General features: G+C 43.5%; 1 protein-coding gene across 2 annotated transcripts; it reads left to right on the plus strand.

Moving 5' to 3' along the window:
* The first annotated feature begins 1095 nt into the window (after positions 1-1095).
* AAR2 (AAR2 splicing factor) lies at positions 1096-14216 on the plus strand. 2 transcript variants are annotated; one of them, XM_037915841.2, is made up of 4 exons: positions 1096-1236; positions 1822-2624; positions 6480-6709; positions 12157-14216. In XM_037915841.2, exons 2-4 carry the CDS (start codon positions 1868-1870, stop codon positions 12322-12324), a joined length of 1155 nt encoding a protein of 384 aa, XP_037771769.1. In that variant the 5' UTR covers positions 1096-1236; positions 1822-1867; the 3' UTR covers positions 12325-14216. The 2 variants fall into 2 exon arrangements, with proteins under 2 accessions (XP_037771769.1, XP_007057229.2); XM_007057167.4 differs by lacking the exon at positions 1096-1236 and adding an exon at positions 1341-1493.
* Positions 14217-19907: the final 5691 nt, after the last annotated feature.

Consider the following 19907-nt stretch of genomic DNA (forward strand, 5'->3'; position numbering starts at 1 on the left):
GGGCCCTCTGCAGCTGCACGTCACTGCATGCCAGTATAAAGGGCCCAGCAGCCCCCAAACTCCCTCGGGTATGATTTTAATGTGTGGGACTCCTTTTTAAAGTTTAGAGATATGCTGCCAGAGGAAACTAGGCAGGAGTTCTCAGAGTTAATCCATGAGTGGAAATGTGTAGTGAGCTCTTCTTCCCTGCAGGTTAACTCAATGGCTTCTGCAGTGGCCTTGCACATGAGCTCTTGGCTGCAATCCTTGGGGCTTCTGCAAGAGGTCCAACAGACTTTACAGGATCAGCTCTTTGAAGGGTCTTTTCTGTTTTTGGAGTAAACTGACTCCAAGCTTCATTACTTAAAGATCTGTAGGGCAACTCTAAAGTCTTTTGGATTGTACACTCCAGGCCCATCCAGAAAGCACTTCTGCCCACAGCACTGGTACTTTGTCCTGGCTCCTTAGCAGGACCTGCAGAGAAAGAAGAGTAGGGATTACAGAGGTAGACCTTCTCCTCCTCCTGCCTCTGTATCAATGCCTGCCCCATCTAGACACCCAGGGGTGCTAAACAGGCCTTTTGAAGGTTCCCAGGATGCCAGATTTCATTTTCCCCATATTTGCACACCACCTTTCCCACTTCCGCAGTGCTTGGCCCGGATCACCTCAGACCACTGGGTACTAAGCGCTGCGGAAACGGGATAAACGCTCCAATTTATTTCCCTCCTCAGGGACCACTCTCACAAGGAGCAGGCGGAGGTTCAGTCTCCTTCAGGTAGGAACCCCCGGGAGCGCGGAAGGGCCCAGAACCCAGGCTCCAGCTCCAGCCCAAGTCAGTGGCCCTGGACCAGATGTGGTTGTCGCTGCTGTGGAAAGGTACCAGCGGCCGGGTCGTTAGCTAGACACCCTCCACCGGCGCTAAGAACATGGTGGATGGAGTCAGGGCCCCTGACACGTGCGGCCTCCCTCACTCAGTCACCTTGGTAACGCCAGCCCTGGAGCGTGGGGGGGGCTCCCTGTCTCTCAGGGCTGGAGCGGGGCGGGGCCTTTTCGGCGGGGGCAAGGGGGCTGCCCGGGCTGCTTTCGCGGTGGGACCCGCTGGGCTGGCGGAAGTAGGCGCTCTTCCGGGTCCGGCGCTCGCGCGCTGACTGTGAGGCGCGGAGCGGGACCCAGGTGCGCAGCGCGGCTGACACCTGCCCCCCTCCCCCCCGCAGCGCCCGGGGCCGGAGGATTTAAGGCCCTGACTGAGCAACGGAGGTTTGTACCCGGGAAGGGTTCACCGGGGCGGGGCGGGGGCAGGCCGGCAGGCAGGCCGGCCGACCGACCGACCGGGAGGGGGAAGCCGGGGGGGGGGGGGGGGCGTTATCTGCTGAGTATTTTTATAACTACGCCTTGTAAAATCTTCTCATTTACTGACACGCGCTGCGGCGAGCGGCGTATCACGGGGCTCTAGGCTGTGATGCTTCCCACGATCCGCACTGGAAGGGCTGTGCGTAGATCTTGTGCTTTCGCTGGTAAGTTTTTAGGACTTTGCCTAGCTGCCGAATATCATGGTTCTGCTCTAGCTTTCCCTCCTCTCAGTGCAGTGAGGTGCTGCTCTGAACTCAGGGGCTGGGGTCACAAGGCTGCCGGCCTCGGCACCTATGGCCTGTTATTTATTAAGCACTAGCTGCTCTCGTTACTGTGTGAGGTACAGACATCAAAACGGCCCTGCCTCAGGGAGGGTAGTCCAGAAGCACAGCATCAGGCTATGTTAACTTGCAAAGGTTTTAATAAAATATGCTGGATGGACGCATCTGTGTGTTTATGCAGTACACGTGCAATGTGCTTGCCCTATCCTAGATTCCTGGTAGAGAGGCCTGACGTAACCGAAGGAGCAGCTGACAAGATGGCAGAGATGCAGATAGATCCAGACCTGGCCAAGAGACTCTTTTTTGAGGGTGCCACAGTTGTCATTTTGAACATGCCTGAGGGGACAGAGTTCGGCATTGATTACAACACTTGGCGTGTGGGCCCCAGATTCCGGGGAGTCAAGATGATCCCTCCAGGTATCCATTTCTTCCACTATAGCTCTGTCAACAGGTGTAACACCAAAGAGACAGGTCCCCGTACTGGCTTCTTCTTAAGCCTGCAGCAGCGAGACTTGCAGATTCTGCACTGGAACTCATCGAATGAGGAAGTGGACCTCACCCCAGCATCTGAAGAAGAGATTGAAATAATGAGGTCAAACCTCCAGGAGATGGACAAGTTTCTTGGGCCATACCCATATGAGACCCTCAAGAAATGGATCTCCCTCACTAACTTCATCAGTGAACCAGTGATGAAGAAGCTGCAGCCAGAGAGTGGACAGATCTGTGCCTTTTCGGAGGTTCTGCCGGTTCTGGCTGGGAAGCACACCAAAGACAGAGCTGAACAGAACCTGCCCCGATATGACTCAGAATGTAAGAGCTACGCAGAAGGCCTGGCCCGACTGCCCAAAATGAAGCTGAAGGCTGGTACTGAGATCCGGTTCACAGAGATGCCAAAGCAGATGTACCCTGATGGTGCTACTCCTGAGGAAATAACCAGGCATAGCATGGACCTTAGCTATGCTCTGGAAACAGTGATTAACAAGCAGTACTCCAGCCAGCCCCAGGATGTGCTCGGTGAGTATAAAGGCTGTCCCCAGAAACAGAGTAATCGCAAACAGCCTTGAACACTTAACAGCAAGAATGGTGTCCAGCAATCATTATAGTCTATAGCAGGGGTGGGCAAACTACGGCCTGTGGGCCGAATCTGGACCCTCAGGGCTTTGGATCTGGCCTGTGGGATTGCCACCCCCATGGTGCCGCGGGCCCCGTGCCACTCCAGGAAGCGGCCGGCACCACGTCCCTGTGGCCCCTGGGAGACACGGGGGGGGGGGGGGGGGGGGAGGGGAGGGCTCTGTGCACTGCCCTTACATCCAGGCACCGCCCCCAGCAGTTCCCACTGGCCAGGAGCTTTGTGGGAGGTACCCACAGTGAAGGGCAATGTGCGGAGCCCCCCCACCCCCTTGGGGCCGCAGGGACATGGTGCCGGCCGCTTCCCGGAGCTGTGCGGGGTCAGGGCAGGTAGGCAGGCACGGAGCCTGCCCTGGCCCCAGTGTGCGCTGCTGCCACCCCTGAGCCGCTCCAGGTAAGCAGCTCCGGGCTGGAGCCCGAACCCCTCCTGGATCCTGCACCCCAACTCCCTGCCCTGAGCCTCCTGCTGCACCCCAACCCTCTGCCGTGAGCCAGCTGCTGCACTCCACACCCCTCCCTGCACCACTGCCCTGAGCCCCCTCCCGCACTGTTCACCCCCTCCTGCACCCCAACCCCCTTCCCTGAGCCCCCCCGTGCAACCCTCTGCTGCCGCAACCTCTTGCCCTGAGCCCCTTCCTGTACACCACACCACCTCCCACACCCCGCACTCCCTCCCGCAACCCAACCCCCTGCCCCAGCTCTACATTCATGGCCCTGCATGCAATTTCCCCACCCAGATGTGGCCCTCGGGCCAAAAAGTTTGCCCACCCCGGTCTATAGTATGAAAGTGGGAATCAGAACACTTAGGTTCTAGTTCCACTCTTGCCTATAAATTAGCATTTGGATTTTTGGCAAGTCTCTTAGCCTCTCTGTGCCTCCAATTAGCAAGGATAATACATTTCCCTGTCTCACAGGGTGTTTTGAGGCTTAATGTTTGTAAAGCATTTTGAGATCCTTAAATTAAAAGTGCTTTTCAGTGCAACTTACTATGCATGAATTTTCAGAGCAGTGTGTGGAATGTTAGTATTGCTATGGGTGTGTCTCTTTTCCCCTAATGTTCCTTTCACAAAGGTCTCTGGGGTCTTCTCCTCCATTGTACATTGTTTGGTTCCACCTCTCCTGGCAACCTGTCAATTAACTAAATAAACAAAAATGCCGCTTTTTAAAAGGAAGTAAACCACCACCCTTATGTTTATCTATACATATTTTAATTGAAAAAGGTGATCACTGGGAACAGGCTGGATGGTGTAGTTACAGTGTTGTTGCCGGCACCCAGTGCCGAGAGGCAAAACAACAGCAGGGGTTCGTTACCCAATGTGTTTCACTCAATAATCACAACGGGGTGGAGAAGCAGAAAAGTTTATTTGCAGCTGCAAACAAGGTACAGGGAGAATAGAATCTCAAATCCTGCACACACAGCAGGTCATTACACATTTTATACGCATACACTTTTATATTCCTTAATGCTACTGCACTACACATCAGCCAATTAAAACTTTGCACAAATACTCTGCCTTCCTTATATGGGTTACAACAATATTTATTTCCTGCAACCTCTAACAAGCATTCCTAGCAACTTAAACAACCAGCACGTTCTGTCTGGCCTCGTAACTATCTCCTATTATCTTTAACTTGGCGTCAGCAAACCTTACACTATAAGGCATTATCTGCGGCTGCAACATTGTTTTAAGAGCAAAAGAGCTTACTCAAACCAGCCAGGCCTGAATCCTATTAAGGGGGGTTAAGAAAAAGCCCTTAGGCCTTCAGCAGGGAGACTTCCTCAACCCTTATGGCCTTCCATCCCCTCTACTTAACTAGTGGCCATGCCCTGGGGTCTCCAACAGTGCACTGAAATCATTAATTGCAGCATGATGGGTATAGGGTGACCAGATGTCCTGATTTTATAGGGACAGTCCCGATATTTGGGGCTTTTTCTTACATAGGCCCCTATTACCTCACACTTCCTGTCCCGATTTTTCACATTTGCTATCTGGTCACCCTAGAGGGGTGTCAACACAATTGTTCAATTTAGGAATAGAGAAAATGGGTTATCCTAGAAATAGGAAAGTGCGACAAATAGGACATCACTGTGACATGCAGAAATTGGTCAGTTGGTTTTGGCTGCTACAGCACTTTAACAAAAAATGGCTACAGGTAAATTCCAGTTTTCATTAAAATAACTAAGCAGCAGGGAATCTTGAACATGGTAAGCTTTTCTCTCCCCCACTCCTCCCATATTAGAGCAGCAGTGGCATAAAGACAGGGAAGAAGCAAGTATAGGAAGTTGAAACCTTCTCTCGTGCACCGCTGGTGACGCCTTCTGGTAGGATTTGGGGATTGTTGTGAGGAAAAGCTTTGAACAAAGACTGTGCTCATTGTACCGAAGAATGTGACATGCATTATTTACTGACATATCAGAAGTTACCAGCTGGTGGCCCTCAATAGAATTGCTGTAATTACCTGCTAACTCCATTGGAAACAATGGCAATGTCTGCTACAAGTTAATGCCAGCTCTATTGAGGACTCTGAAACCAAGATGAGATGACACTGTTACCCTCAAGATAAACCCTGGATGTTTGGTATTTACTAGAAATTCTTCTCATGTCCTCATCATTTTATCTGTTAACTCTCTCCCTTCTAAAAAAGCAGAACTCTATTCTGAAATGTTCTAGGAGGTAAAAATAGCTAATGTCCTTCCCAGCTAGCTACCATTTCCTAGTGCTCTGCAAGAAGTATGAGGAGACACTATTGGCAAAGTGAGTGTCTAAATATCTGGTAATTCTGAGCCCTGCCTGGCAAAATAAGGCCACATCTATACTAAGGGCTATGCACTGCAGTGCCATAGTGTAGATGCTCCCTACAGTGTTGGAAGGGATTTTTCCATTGCTGTTGGTAATCCACCTCTTCGAGCATCAATAGTGGAATTCTTCCATCAGTTTAGCATAATCTGGGGTTAGGACGGCATATCTACAGCTCTCAGGGGTGTGGATTGTTCATACCCCAAGCACCATAGCGATGTCAACCTAACTTTTAAGCATGGACCAGGCCTAGGAAAGCAGAGCTGCTGTAACGGCAATACCACATTGTATCATAGATTGCTCTTGTTGTCTGTCTCCTTGTGTCCGTGCTGTGGTACCCACACCACTGTCTAGTTATGATGGCAGCAGCAATTTCCTTGCTGCCTCTTTTTGGACATGTGGGCTCAGGAAAGGCACGGAGAGCCAGAGAGCGATCACTATTCCCTCCTAGAAGCTATGAGGCAAGATTGTGTTTAAATGGAGTCACAGGAGACCACAAAATCTTGATGTGGTGTCTTGGCTTTGTGTTGTAATATTTCAGTAATAGGTAGAAATAATGTTTTTGACAACCCAAACACCACAGCACAGTCTCTGGAAATCTCTTGGTAGTGAGATTGTTTTCAGACTCCATTTATGAATGCTCATGATGAGGTTAATGGTCATTGCTATAACATATCCTCTTTGATTGTGCTATGCTTGCTTCTCAGTCATATAGTCAAGGGGGTGGAGAGTGGTCAGTGCTTGGAGGACTGATGACTGTTAATATAGTCATGAGGAGTACAGAAAGCTATTTGTATGACAGCAAGACAAACCCAGCGAATGTATGCAAAAATTGACATTGTCCACAAGAGTAATATAATCCTCTGTTCCACTTAGGGTTGAATGACTAAAGTTCTTCCCTGTCTCTTTTTTTCCATGCCCTCCCTTGACTGGGTGTTTCCAGCTGAGCTGCAGTTTGCTTTCATCTGCTTCCTGATTGGGAACGTGTATGATGCATTTGAGCACTGGAAAAAACTTCTGAATGTTTTGTGCAGATCAGAGGATGCCATAGGGAAGCATCAGGTCCTCTACACCAACCTTATTTCTGTCCTGTACCACCAGCTCAGTGAAATCCCAGCTGACTTCTTTGTGGACATAGTCTCCCAAGACAACTTTTTAACCAGCACCTTACAGGTAAGTTACCAGCTGTGCAGGTGGTTTGGGAAACAGATGTATGAGGATTCTCATGAGAAATGAGTGGGCATACAAAGCCAGACTCAACCAAATTCAGAGGGGAGTCTGGGGGAACATAACCTTGTGTAAGATACATTCTTTCCCCTCTCCCCCCACCCCCAGAAAATTTTGTGTTACACGTGGCTTACACACACAACCCACTTACACATCACCTTTGAATTTGACCCATTGAGACTGTGTGTATGGGAGTCTTAGGAAGCGTAAATGGAGTTAACCCACATATAGCAGGACCAGCAGAGCAGTGTAATAAGAAAAGCAGCTAACCGGAGGAGGCCTGGGGGCGGGGACACTAAATCTTTTGTGCCTTCTAGGCAATTAACACTGGCCTTATGTATCTTAAGTGAGAGTTAAGCTCCAGTCCATTCTGATGCAGTATATCTATATTAGGGGTATCTGCCTGTGTGAGTAAATCAATGTAGTTGAAGAAGTACACATTTTCTTAACGTAGGCAAGGCTTTAGACTCCCTTACACTAAACATTAGTAGGGGGGTTTGAGTGAGTGCAAGGGGATCTAACTTTCTGAATTTGACACATTGTAATTGAAATTTTCCTTTGTAGCAGTTTAAAAGTCCACTGACACTGATTCAGATTGGTTTAAATTGTCAGATGATTCTGTTCATGAAGAAGTTGGAGTGAAGCCCTTTTTGAACTTAGAGCACTGACAGTATCAAAGAGGACCCTTCCCCATCCCCCTTGTCTTGGGCTTTGTGTTATTTGTTTGCCTTGAATCAGACTGTTATCCAGTGGGAATTTAGAGAGAATTGCCCAGAGTGCAAAAAAGTCTGCATTGATGCTGAGGCAGCCACAGCAAGGCTTTATAATCCAGCACAGCAAGATCTGAAGGACGAGCCTATAAAATACCTCCCCTTCATTTAATCATGCTAACATCTTTGTAAATATTCATAAAGATTTAATAGATAAAGAAAATTCCATTTTCTGCCTCTAAGTTTTCCTCTTTAAAAAAACAACAACCCAAAGAAACATACATGCGTGTTTAGCAGTGAAGATTTTTATTTTTGGCAATAATTGTTCAAGATGTACTGTAGATGATTTGTAGGCCTTGTGTACCAACCACCTCCTCCCTTGTCAGATTGGTCACATTTCTGTATCTGTGACTATTTGCTGCTGCTATAGAATATTTCAATATCTTAATTGGCTAGAAACTAAGAGGTGCTGTTTTCAGTGTAGTGAGTTCCTCCATCGGCCCCTAATGACTCTCACTTACGAGCAGTTTTGATCAGTGTCACAATGCAGGATAGACCTGTTCCCCGCAAACTGAAAGTAACTTCCTAAAAGCTTCCTTCTACTGCTATAAAAACATTATGAAGCCGGTAATTAACATAATCAGTTGTATTAAAACGAACATTATTTTTACACTCAATAAAACAGTAAAATGAAAATTAGCCAACCTGCAACATGTCCCTCCATTCCAGCTCTTAGGTTCAACGTATGCAATTAACTCTGTGGTCTGATGGGCTGAGCATTGCTTAGCTGTTTTAGAATGTTAAGGCACTTCTACACTGCTTTTAAAAAAAACAACCACCCCTGTGGCCACAATTCTCAGAGGTTGACCTGGGCTTTGAGACTCGCTGCCTCGGGGTTCTTTGCAATGTAGATATACTTTTAATGAGCAAAAGCTTTGATTTAAGGATACACGTCCTCAACAGTTGCCAATTGTAGGAAATATTCATGTAACTAAAGCTGGCTGGGAATTTTTTTATGAAAAGTTGTTTACCAGAAAATGCTGATTCATCAGAATTGAAACTGTTGGTCCGAAAGTGTCAGTTTTGATACATTTTCTGTTTTTGAAAAAAAAAATTAAATTTCGTTTCGAAATTGAAACATTCTGTTTTGACATTTTTGAAGTGAAAAGTTCAATTTTTTCCACTTCAAAACCATTTGCATTTAGAAATGTAAGTTAATATACAGTAAAAATGTGAAAAAATTTAAAATCTTAAAGGGTCAAAACACATTAAACATTTTGAAATTATCGAAACAAAACAGTTCTGCTGATCTGATCTGAAACTTTTTTGGATTTTCAGTTCACACAAATTTTGAGATTTCAGCTTTTTGTTCCAATTTGTGAGGGAAAACTTTCTGAAATCTCATTCTTGGGGGACAGGAAAACCGTTCCCTGCCCAGCTCCTCATGTAATCCATTGGCAAAGTATGTCTTTGTCGTCTCTAGTGGTGGACCACGTACAAAAATATTAGCCTGCTACTGCTTTCAGCTAGTGGACTTGGAGTGGGATTTTTAGAGGAGCGGCTTGAAGCCAAATCCTGATGACTGTCAATGGGATTTGGGTACCTACCTCCATTAGGCCTTTTTGAAAGCCCAGCTTTAGCCTATACTGCTGAAGCTAAAGAACTGATGCTATTATGTGAGAGGTCTTGGGTTCAGTGCTCACTGCTGGTGGTCATTGCACTCATAACTGCACAAAAGAAAAATGGGTTTGGGTTAAAGCCAGCTTTTTGTCACTAAAGGTTCTTTACTGACATTACTGCTGTCTGGTTCTTGGCGCCGGTGGGAGTACTGTGATTAATTATTTGTATTCTAGGAGTGCCTAGATGCCCCAGTCATGGATCAGGGCCCTATTGTGCTAGCTGCTGTACAAAGACAGAACAAAAAGAGCTTACATTCTAAGAATAAGATGGGTATACAATAGACAGGCAGGGGAACACAAGGAAAAGAACAGATTTAATAATTTTATTAAGATGTTAAAATAAAAAAAACGGTACAGAGTTTAAGCATAGAAATTTCTGGTTATCAGAGAATAAGGTACAGATTATCAAGGGGTGTGAAATTCGGTTTAGGAACGGGTGGCGTAAGGAATACATAATCTGCAGTCTCCCTGATTGGGGGTAAAAGGTTAATGGGTCAAAGTACAGACATTGAGATATGGGGGTATGTTGTTCATATAATGGCTATGTTCAGGTGTGGAGTACGAGTGGATATGATGATGAGGATGGATTTTCATTTGGTGAGATTTAATGTTCAGTGAGTTTATGGTTCCAGTTCATATGGTCCGATGGAAAAAGTCTCTCGGTCCCTTTCTCATAGTTGATGCACGATGTCGTACCGGCTCACACCTCCTGGTACTGTCGGTGGCTGGTGATGTGTTTGATGTAGATACATAGTGAACTCACCTCTTACCACACATGCCTGGGTAAAACACACAGCACTGTTGGCACCAGAGAACAATCTTAAAGGGTAATTGTAATCAGAAAAGTGACATGGTAAAATTGTCTGCTTCTTACAGAACCTGTCCGCTCATTTCACTGATCAAGTTTATTCCTGCTAGCACTTTAGAGTCATTGAAACCATGGGAATGGGAGCTGGACTGTATTCCACCTCTTGCATGGAACCTTCCCCTAAGCTTCAATTGCAGAATCCTTATTCCTGGCGGTAGTTGAAGAGGCAGAAAAAACACAGCTTGATTTTCATACCCTAGGCCTAGATTGAGTTTTTGCAGCACTTGAAGTTTAAAAAAAAATATTTTTTTGGCTTCTATAAGAACAAATTTGATGTGTAACTTCTTGAGCGGGATAAATGTAGAACCCCAGGATCTCACTGTTAGTTCCTTTTTTAATACTGGCCTCATTTTATAGGAGAGTTTTCTTAATGTTTCCCCGTGAAGAGGCAGTTTCACAGTAGGATGAACAAGGAAAAAGCAAACAGTTATACTCAAAGCAATGAACTTTGCCATTCATTTTCAGTGTTTTCTCCTGCTGTCTATAGATCTCTTTTGAATAACAGCATTCTTCCCAAAGGGAATTTACCTTCAGCTTGATCCTGCAATGAAATTCTTTAGCTTAGAGCATCAATTTGCTGTGGAAATGAGTTCTGTGTCACAAATTCAAGCAGGAGGAGAGAGGGGCTCTGAGGCTGAAAATCCTGTTTAGTCAGACACTGCAATAACTGTCTGAAGTGCCACAGAAAAACTAGTGTGTGAAAAGTTAATGGATTTATGTGTAAGTGAGACATTAGAAAATCCCTCCTTTAGGGTCTTTTCAGGTTGCAGCTACCTGTGTTCAAGGATCTTCAGGGGATGTCCGTAATGTGCATGATGATTAGAAATTTGAATTTTCAAACAGGTGTTCTAGGGGACGCCCTCTATTTCTCCAGTCTCCAGGGCAGTTTCTACAGGAGATCCCTGCCTGTCCTCTAAGACACTGGAAATGCTGGAGAACCATATTGTGGTCACATGTTACAGCAGACAAAACTGTGGGGATCTGCTCCATATCTAGCCATAAAGAAAGGGAAGGTGGTCCTGCCCCCCAGGTCAGGATGCATTGTTATGAATCATGCTATGAGCTCTCAATCATGCAACAGCTAGTTCTAATTTGGATTTGGTTTCATCTGCCTAAAATATCTGGGGTTTGTTTTTAAGCGTTTGTTACGGTGAGAAACTAAAACTGCTGGGCCAAAGGGGACACTACTGTAGCACACTCCCTCCTCCCATCAGAAAAAAGCCTCATCAGTGCACCTCAGTCTGGGCCTAGGTCTCTCCTCAGCTGACAGTGCCAGCTGCTCAGAGATGGTATGGTATGGGCAACTGCTGCGAAGGGCATGCTGTTTTCATAGGCGGTCATCTTATTTGAATCCCATTCTCTAGAGGGAAGGAGATTGGTACTTCTAAGCCTTTCTGCTGTCCACTTCCTTCTGTTTAGCAGCTATAAACCATTACCTGCAGGAAACTTGGTCTCAAGAGAATAAACAAGACCAAGTCTTTGACTTTGCCCTTAAAACAAAACAAAGGCTCAAGTCTCCAAGGTTCACAGTCCCAACGTCTAATGCCTACCTAGAACTCTGCAGTAGTGCCTGTATCATTGCTGTTTAAAGCTGCATCAAGTGTATTTAGACAAAATGTCTCGTGGCTGCCCTTTGGTTTTCAACCTCTAGTCATTGAGCTGGCCTTTTCTTCCACTGCTGTTGTCTTTTGTGGATGGGACATTGAGAAGTTCATAAATAAGTGACTTAAGAGTAAAGGTTTAATTCACTTTCAGTGGCTTCACTTATATGGCGGGGCTTCCAAAAGAGTGTATGTTTAACTCTGTGCATATCCATACTTGAAACAAGACTCCACTCATTCCTCTGTTTTCAAAGGTTAAAATAGCCCTGACCCTCGCTGAGTTTGTGGAACGAAGGCAGTGTTTATCTTGGCTATAGAGTGAAGATGGAGACTGCAGTGCCTTGTTAAGGAGCTGCCTGTAGCCCCATGGCCATTTTTGAAACCCTTCAACTAAAGTTCCTCTCAAGCCAGACTACCCTGAAACTGAAATCTGCCCACCACATAGATAGGCTCTTTGACCCCAGTCAAGGCAGGGAAAACGTGCATTTATGCCACCTCTGTGATTATCTTACTGACTTCTAATGTATTCTTTTAGGTGTTTTTTTCCTACACCTGCAGCACCACCGTTGACAGGACACTGAGGAAAAAGGCAGAAAAATTTAAAGCCCACCTAACTAAGAAATTCAAATGGGACTTTGAGGCTGAGCCAGATGACTGTGCCCCCGTGGTAGTGGAGCTGCCAGAAGGAGTGCTATTGGACTGAATGAAATGCTGTCTTGGAACCAAGCACTGTTTGGTTTTTTTTATTTAGCTTATTTTTCTTCCCCTCTTCCTGAATTTGCCAGCTTTCTTAATTCTGTATCTTGTCCTCTGAAATGAACTTGGTGATCCCCAGCCGATTCCTGCTATAGAAGCAGATCTGGGAAGCCCAGAAACATTGCATATTCGGTCTCCAGGCCAGAGCTCTTTCGTTGTGGGCTTGGGCATTGTTCTACGAGCCATTGGGACAGAGTATACCCACACGATGCCGTGCATCCAGGGTCACTTTGAGTACTTGGGCAATTTTTATTTCCTTAGCTCTCCTGCAACTTCTGGTTCATGGACATAACCACCTGTTGGATGGCCGTAGCCATCTTATGTTGAAGAAGCCCCACGTGAAACCCTTTGCCTTCTGGAGCCTGTACTCTAGCTTGATGCCTTTAGAATTAGGAGGTAGGTTGAACTACCATGTGATCACTACATCCTTCTCCAGCCCCAGCCCATGTTGATTGTACTTCTGCAATAGCATGCTGTGATGGAAAAAAAAAATCCTTTACTAAATCCTCCTCCTATTCCATAGCTCTGACACTAAAATAACCAGATCAGAGTAGTAGGATAACACCTTTACATAAACACTGGCAACGCTATATAATTGCAGTGGCAGAGAGACTGAATCTGCTTAGCCTGGTGTAAGAGAATCTGAACAGTTTGGTAACCAGAAGTTGAATTTTTGGGCAGTAGTCACCTGGTATTCAAAACAAAAAGCCAGCCATGACATATAAGGTCAGATTTTTCACTGACTGTCCTTGTGGTTTGAGATCTCTGGAACTCTTCCTGTAATTGTTCTTTGCTTCTCACTAATTATCTCTCATTAATAATCATGTGAGGACTCTGGTGTTCATTCAGAACTGAATTCTTATCATTGTTATCCTGTAATTCTTACTCTGTGTAAGACAGTGTGGTTTTTTTTGTGTTTGTTTTTAAACAAGAATCCCTACTGTTGTAGGGATTAGGCTGTGTTCAATTTTCATGTTTCTTTCTAGATAGTTAGACTCCTTCAGGAATTTGTTGTATACGTGCCCAACACAATAACCTACTTATTAGTCTTTCACAATAGTAGTTCAAAATAAATCTTCCTGTGTTACTTTCCTACAAAAATACCCCTACAGTCTTTTGTGTGTGAATTATTTTAGCTAAGTTGTATGTTAGTCTATTATTGTTCCAGCCTTACCACAGCAGTGTCAATGTTATTGTACTCGTCACCTTGAAGTAAAGTATCAATGATTTTTCTCTCATCCAAGGACAGCTCAGACTGAGGAGGTAAACTAGCATAGTATAATGCAAAATCCGGTGTGTTGTCTGTGAGAGGAGACGTGATACTGTGCCTTTGAATAACCACGTACCAGTCACAGAAATAAGATAGGAAAAATTCTGTTAAAAATCAATGGCTTTTCTTTTTTAAAAATAAACTTGTTTAAAATGAAATCACTGTAATACAAAATATTAAGGACTAAATTTATTATTTCTTAAATAATTGAAATAAATATGCTGAATCCATAAGCCTCTATCAAATACTTTGATTTAAAGACTGCTTTTCTGCATAAAGAAAGATGTTTTCCCCCTGATTCTAACTTTTGAAGTCAAGTTTTATAAATATGGCACATAGCCCAAGTAACTTAGGAGACTGTCATTTTCAAGAGACTTAGGCGAGTAGGAACTTAAGCTGCAGTTACTTTCACTGAAGCATATTTGAAAAATTTCCCAGGCTGACCTGAAATAATCAGTTTAATTCACTGGCTACAGTTAATCCCTCTGTTTAATAAATCATTCAGTTATAAATGTGAATCATCTTGATAAGAAGTTTATGCATCTAAAGCATTTGAGGTTATTTTGTTTTTAAAAAAATTAAAAACTGGAATTTAATGAAACTCACAAAACAGCAATCATCCTAATGCAGCTTGACACAAATGATGCAAAAAAGTTAATTACCTAGTAAATAAGCATTTTCTAACATGCTAAAAATGTATAGTTAAGAATCTGAAAATATTAAGCTATATAATTGCTCAAATAAATAATTGTTATATCACCAATGAGAATGCACCTTTCTTTCGAAAATAATGGAAGTAGCAATGGAAAAGTTGATTAAAATGCGTGATTTAAATCAATCCACCGTGGTTACGTGCACTCTCATCCACTATCTTCAGCCATTGTAGGATTGTTCTCTAGTGTATATTTATCTAGTGTTTTTGTTCTGTCTCGTTTAAATGAGTTGAGTAATGAGGGTTCTCGGGAGACCATTTCAGTCTAACAGGTAACACCATTAGCAAAGTTTTACTGCCTAGATCTTCCTTTGCTCAATTTCATCTAGTTAATGCAAGTGCTATTTCTTATACCTCCCCGCCCCCCCTCCTCCTTCGCATATTTATACCCTTCAGGTACTTGTATTTGCAAGTTGTATTTATACCACAGCAGCTATTTATACTTGTATTTATACCCCGGCAGCTATTGTTTGGTCAAATTACCCATAATTGGTGTTTCAATGCTTTCATCATAAATAACTTTATTTTTGTTTTCACTGGCCTGATAGGGCTCTGCAGTACCAAGCCAAAGAACCATATCTGATTTCTCCATCCGCACTGACCTGTGAGTGCTGCAGAAACAGCATGCTTGGCTCAGTGCTAAAGCAATGTCTTACATTGCTCTGCAGGGACTGCTATGCCTCATCCAGAGCAGCATTGAGCTCCAGTCCCTCCTCGTCTGGAAGGCAGGCTCAATATGGTGCCTTGTGCGGGGGTGGGGAAGGAGAGTTCGCTGTAGTGTCTCCTTCCCAAGGGATACAGAACAACCTAAGGCTGTACAATATTCTGTTTCTGTAGATCATGTCAAAACTTTATACTTTGTATGCTTGATGTTAGTTTTAATGTGATTTTATTCTACAGGCTGGTAATAACTTTAAAAATGATTTTTATTTTATTCTTTACATCTTAGAAATTAGATAAACATTTTATTTTCTCAATTACTGGTAGAAAAATTAACTGCCACCCCCTTTTTTGTAGTCATTTCTGCTACAGATAAGCTTGATTGGTAGCAGTCTTGCTCTCTCTTAGATCATCATTATGCGCATACATTATGGGAAACTAATGAAGCATAGGAGATGAGGAGTTTGCAACAGTGACGCTTAATTTTCATTTTGCCTGTCGCTCTTCAAGTCAATTGGTTTCCTTAGACAGGTGTAATTGAACAGTGACAAAAATTGCACATCTCAGCTTGTCTGTGTGCATGAGGCTTCCTTTGTGATTTCCATCTCCTCTCCATCTGCCTGAAAAGCAAAGTCCATTTGTCTCTGTATTTTCAGGTGGATTTGTGCCAGTGATGACCAGTGATCCATCCATTTAGCCTGTCTGAACAAGCTGTTTTATAAGGCAGCTTCCTTTCTAAGCAGCATGGGCATTTGTAGTACAGTAGTGCCCAAAGAACTTGAACAGCATTGTGATCCCATTGTGCTGGATGCTGTACAAACACACAAAAAGAGACTGCTCCTGTCCAAAAGAGTTTGTAATCTAAACAGTGGGATGAGGGGAGAGGGGACTAGTTGTAAAACACAAGCAAAGAAGTCAGAAGGAAGATCCATATTTTTAAAAGTCTCTCTGAATACTTAACCTCTCTTTAAACTTCAGAAATCTTTTAATCCTTGTCTTTTTCCTGCTTATATTTAATGGTAGCCTCTTTCTATTTTCTTCAGCCTTTTCAGTTCATCCATATTCTTTGTTTGTTAAAGTTAACCTTAGCCTGTCCTTTGTTTTGTCTTTTCTATTAAATATTTACACTTTGTCTCTTTTACCCAATTTTAAAAAATATTTAGGCTGAGGGAGAAGTTTTCAAAAGCACAAATGGCAGTTAAGCACATGACTACCATTTGTGCCTTTGACAACCCCTTCCTTAGTCTCTCAGTGGCTTAGCTGATGGCAAGAAAAAACATCTATATTTATATCCACATACCTTTCTAGAGTAAATTCTTTCTCTCCTCTTATGGCAAATATTTGGAGTAGCACTGAATAAAGCCTGCATCTGATTCTTTTGAGGGAGGGCTAGCATAGAGTTTTAGGAAAGTGGAGATCCGTGTCTTGTCCTTTCCTCCTTTGGAGGAAGGGAAAAGAAACTTTCCAAGTGTTGTTATGGACCAACTTATTCAACTGCCCTCTACACTGTGGAAGCTAACCCCCTTGACTTGCTTTAAAGTATATGTGCTGTGGAGGGATGTTCCAATGTGAGGTGAACTGCTGGAATTTCAAAGCTAGTTTTCCTCCTTCTTGAGGGATGCTTGGTGCCCTATACAGATCCCCTCACTACAAGGCTCTCTTACTGCATTCTGTATTCATTACGGTATTCATTACAATACTGGCCTTTGACTCTGTGCAGTAGCCTTGCAATCAGTGCTCTGGCCTGCTGAGGCATGTATTGTAAAAGACTATACAGTGGAATTGGAGCATGTTTGGGAGAAGGCAAATACAGCATGATCATTCTGCAGCGTGTAATTAATGTATGAGTCACATTGACTCCTGTCACCTTAGGGGTCTCATTAAGAGACAGTAAATAAGCCGCAAGGCAACCTTACCAAACAATCCAAATGAGTTAGAGTAATCAATATGACAAATCTCTCTCTCTCTCTCTCTCATTCATTCATATATATATATATATACACACACACACACAGTCCCAAGCTGATGCTTTGAATCCATCAATTTAGCTTGCTCTATCACCTACCTCTGTGGTAACTTGCTTGGAGGGTTTTGCATTTACGTGAGGGGGGGGAAGCTGCCACCAAAGCTCTGCAGTTGCAGAAATAGGCCATGCTGCTGAAGCTTTGCCAATCAGGTGCCAGGGCTGAGCATTGCTCGCTTCCCAGCGGAGCTTATCTCTGGTTTGCAGAGGTGTTCATCAACTTCAGCTTGAAGGGCTTTGTGATCCTCCAGGGATATGAAACAAAGAGGCTGGGCTCGCATTTGTCACAGCATCTTTGTAAGTTGAATTGGCTGCTGACAGGTCTCAAATTTGTGGAGCCAGGAAGCAGGTTGGGGGTGGAAGGCGAGTCTGACAGAGGGGTAACATCCAAGAAAACCTCTCTCTACAATCCTGGCAGCCTTTTCAATAGACGTATTTAAAGATAGGTTTCAGAGTAGCAGCCGTGTTAGTCTGTATTTGCAAAAAGAAAAGGAGGACTTGTGGCACCTTAGAGACTAACACATTTATTTGAGCATAAGCTTTCGTGAGCTACATCCGATGAAGTGAGCTGTAGCTCACGAAAGCTTATGCTCAAATAAATGTGTTAGTCTCTAAGGTGCCACAAGTCCTCCTTTTCTTTTTATTTAAAGATAGTAATTCCTGTACTGTGGTCTATAAACAATCCCTCACACACAAACTGAGTTCAGAGTTACATTTTTCTCAAGTACTTAAAAGTTTCCAAGATTGCAAATGCAAAGCTGGAACAGTTGGAGGGTTTTCATACCCCACATGCTTTCATGGCTACGGGGTTGGTATTTCAATCCAGTGGTGGGAAGTTAGGGCTTTGCTCCATTGAACGGTGATGTGGAATGATGGTCTTGTGGTAGGAATATAGGGTTAGGCCAGGACTCCTAAGTTCCATTTGCAGCTCTGCCTCTGACTTGGAGAGTAACTTTAGTCTCTGTGGGCTAGGTTTTTAAAGACATTTAGGTGTCTATCTCCCACTGATTTTAATGGAGTTACGTTCCTGAATACCTCTGAGGAGCTGGGCCTCTGGGCCATGGTGTGCCCATCCTGTAAAAATTGCCCCACAAAAGAGTAATTTAATAAACCAGTTAATAAATAAAGCTTATTTCTTATACAGCACTTTTCAGCAGTAGATCTCAAAGTGCTTCACAACCTTAGTATTCTTATCCTCAGGACACCCCTCAGAGGTAGGGCAGTGCTATTGTCCCTATTGTACAGATAGGAAACTAAAGTGCTAGATGCTAAGGGACTTGCCCAAGGTCAGAAAAAACAGATCCAAGAATTGGACCTAGGCCTCCCATATCTAAGGTAAGAGCCCTAACCACTAGACAATCTTTCAACTTGATTAAAATGTGTCACAGAGCAGTGAAGTCATTTATCATGTCAGCTACAAAACTTAAGCATTTAAAAACAAGGAGGTGGAGATCAGTATTGGGCGCATGGAACTTCATATGGGGAGGGTGCGCCATGTGTTGATCTCTCCAGTCCTGTATAGAATGGGGGGCGGCAGTTATCTCCACAGCACTGTCTCCCTGGACCTCTCCCCACAAAGGCTCTTACCTGGTCTATAAACCATACAGTATGCTAATAAGTGGAATGGCAGGGGCTCTATTCGGGACTCACATTGCCCCACCACCACCTTTACACCTAGTGAAGTTTGCTGCCTCTGGGTAATGCCCTTTTCTTTCCCATACAAGAAAAGGTAGGGGCTAAAGAAAGAAATTAGGGAACATTACTGTCCATAGCTGCTTCCAATTCCCAAGCACCAGAATTCTCTAAAAAGGCATGATGTGAAGGGAGATTGTTTGAGTAGGGGAATGGGTGGGCCAGTTTAGAATTAGAATGAGTTAAGGTGATTTGATTTAAATCAGTAAGTAGGAAACTGAGTTAAATAATCGATTTTAATTTTGTTTTGCATTTGTACTTTTTAGTAGTTTTCCTAAAGAAAAGTTCATTCTCAATGGTTGATATAACCATTTGATTTGCAGCTAAATATAGCCTTTACAGTACATCTGGTACTTCTTTTTGCTAACCAGGAGGCTACCCTGTTTATTTAACCAATTATATAGGTTCACATACCTTACTGAGATTCTTAAAGTTGACATTTTTTGTTATGTTAGAAAATGGTGAATAACTCAGTCTTCATTTACTAGATGATTTTTTTTTTACTTAGAATTTATGTCAAGCTGCATTTAGATGGAAATTGGAAGTCAAAATGTGCAAAACCAGCATTTTAAATTTTATTAGATAAAACTACAGTAAATGTGCTGGATACATAAGAAAGTAAGTTTAAAAAACATGTTTTGCATTTCAAACTGATTTATTAAACAAAGGAAGTATTAACTGTAGTTAGTAAATTGATGGATTGTTTCAGGTCAGCCTAGGCCAGAATTTCAAAGTTATTCAGATGCAGATAGGAACCTGGTGGAATTTTCAAAAGTGCTTGAACAAGCTAGGTGCCTAACTCCTATTGAAACCTGTGGGAGTTAGGCACTTTTAAAAACCCTAATATGCACCTATCAGCATCTTTAGGAGCCTAAATACCTTTGCAAATCTGGCCTCATGTCCTTTAAGTTTTTAGAATTGGTAGATCAAATCTTCTCTTTCAATCTATGAATGGCACCAGCTGAGAGGAAAATGAGCTTTCCTGCTTTTTCAGTTCCCAGTCAGTTTCTTAGCTTTGAGTGAACTAATCCAAATGAAGAAAATGCTACTTTTGCACCTAGTAGCTAAACTGAAACCTAAAATAATTAAAAGCAAAAGCTTTGCTGCAGAAGCAACAAACTCTGAAATAACTTCCATTTGGAAAAGTGTAAATACCAGTATTTGCTCCAAAAT

Source organism: Chelonia mydas, chromosome 13, assembly GCF_015237465.2.
Source record: "Chelonia mydas isolate rCheMyd1 chromosome 13, rCheMyd1.pri.v2, whole genome shotgun sequence".
Lineage (NCBI taxonomy): Eukaryota > Metazoa > Chordata > Testudines > Cheloniidae > Chelonia > Chelonia mydas.

Coding starts and splice junctions, on each gene's coding strand:
- AAR2 (XM_037915841.2), top strand. CDS start 1,868: ATGGCAGAGATGCAGATAGATCCAGACCTGGCCAAGAGACTCTTTTTT. Junction 2,625..6,479: donor CCAGCCCCAGGATGTGCTCG/GTGAGTATAAAG, acceptor GGGTGTTTCCAG/CTGAGCTGCAGTTTGCTTTC. Junction 6,710..12,156: donor TTTTAACCAGCACCTTACAG/GTAAGTTACCAG, acceptor GTATTCTTTTAG/GTGTTTTTTTCCTACACCTG.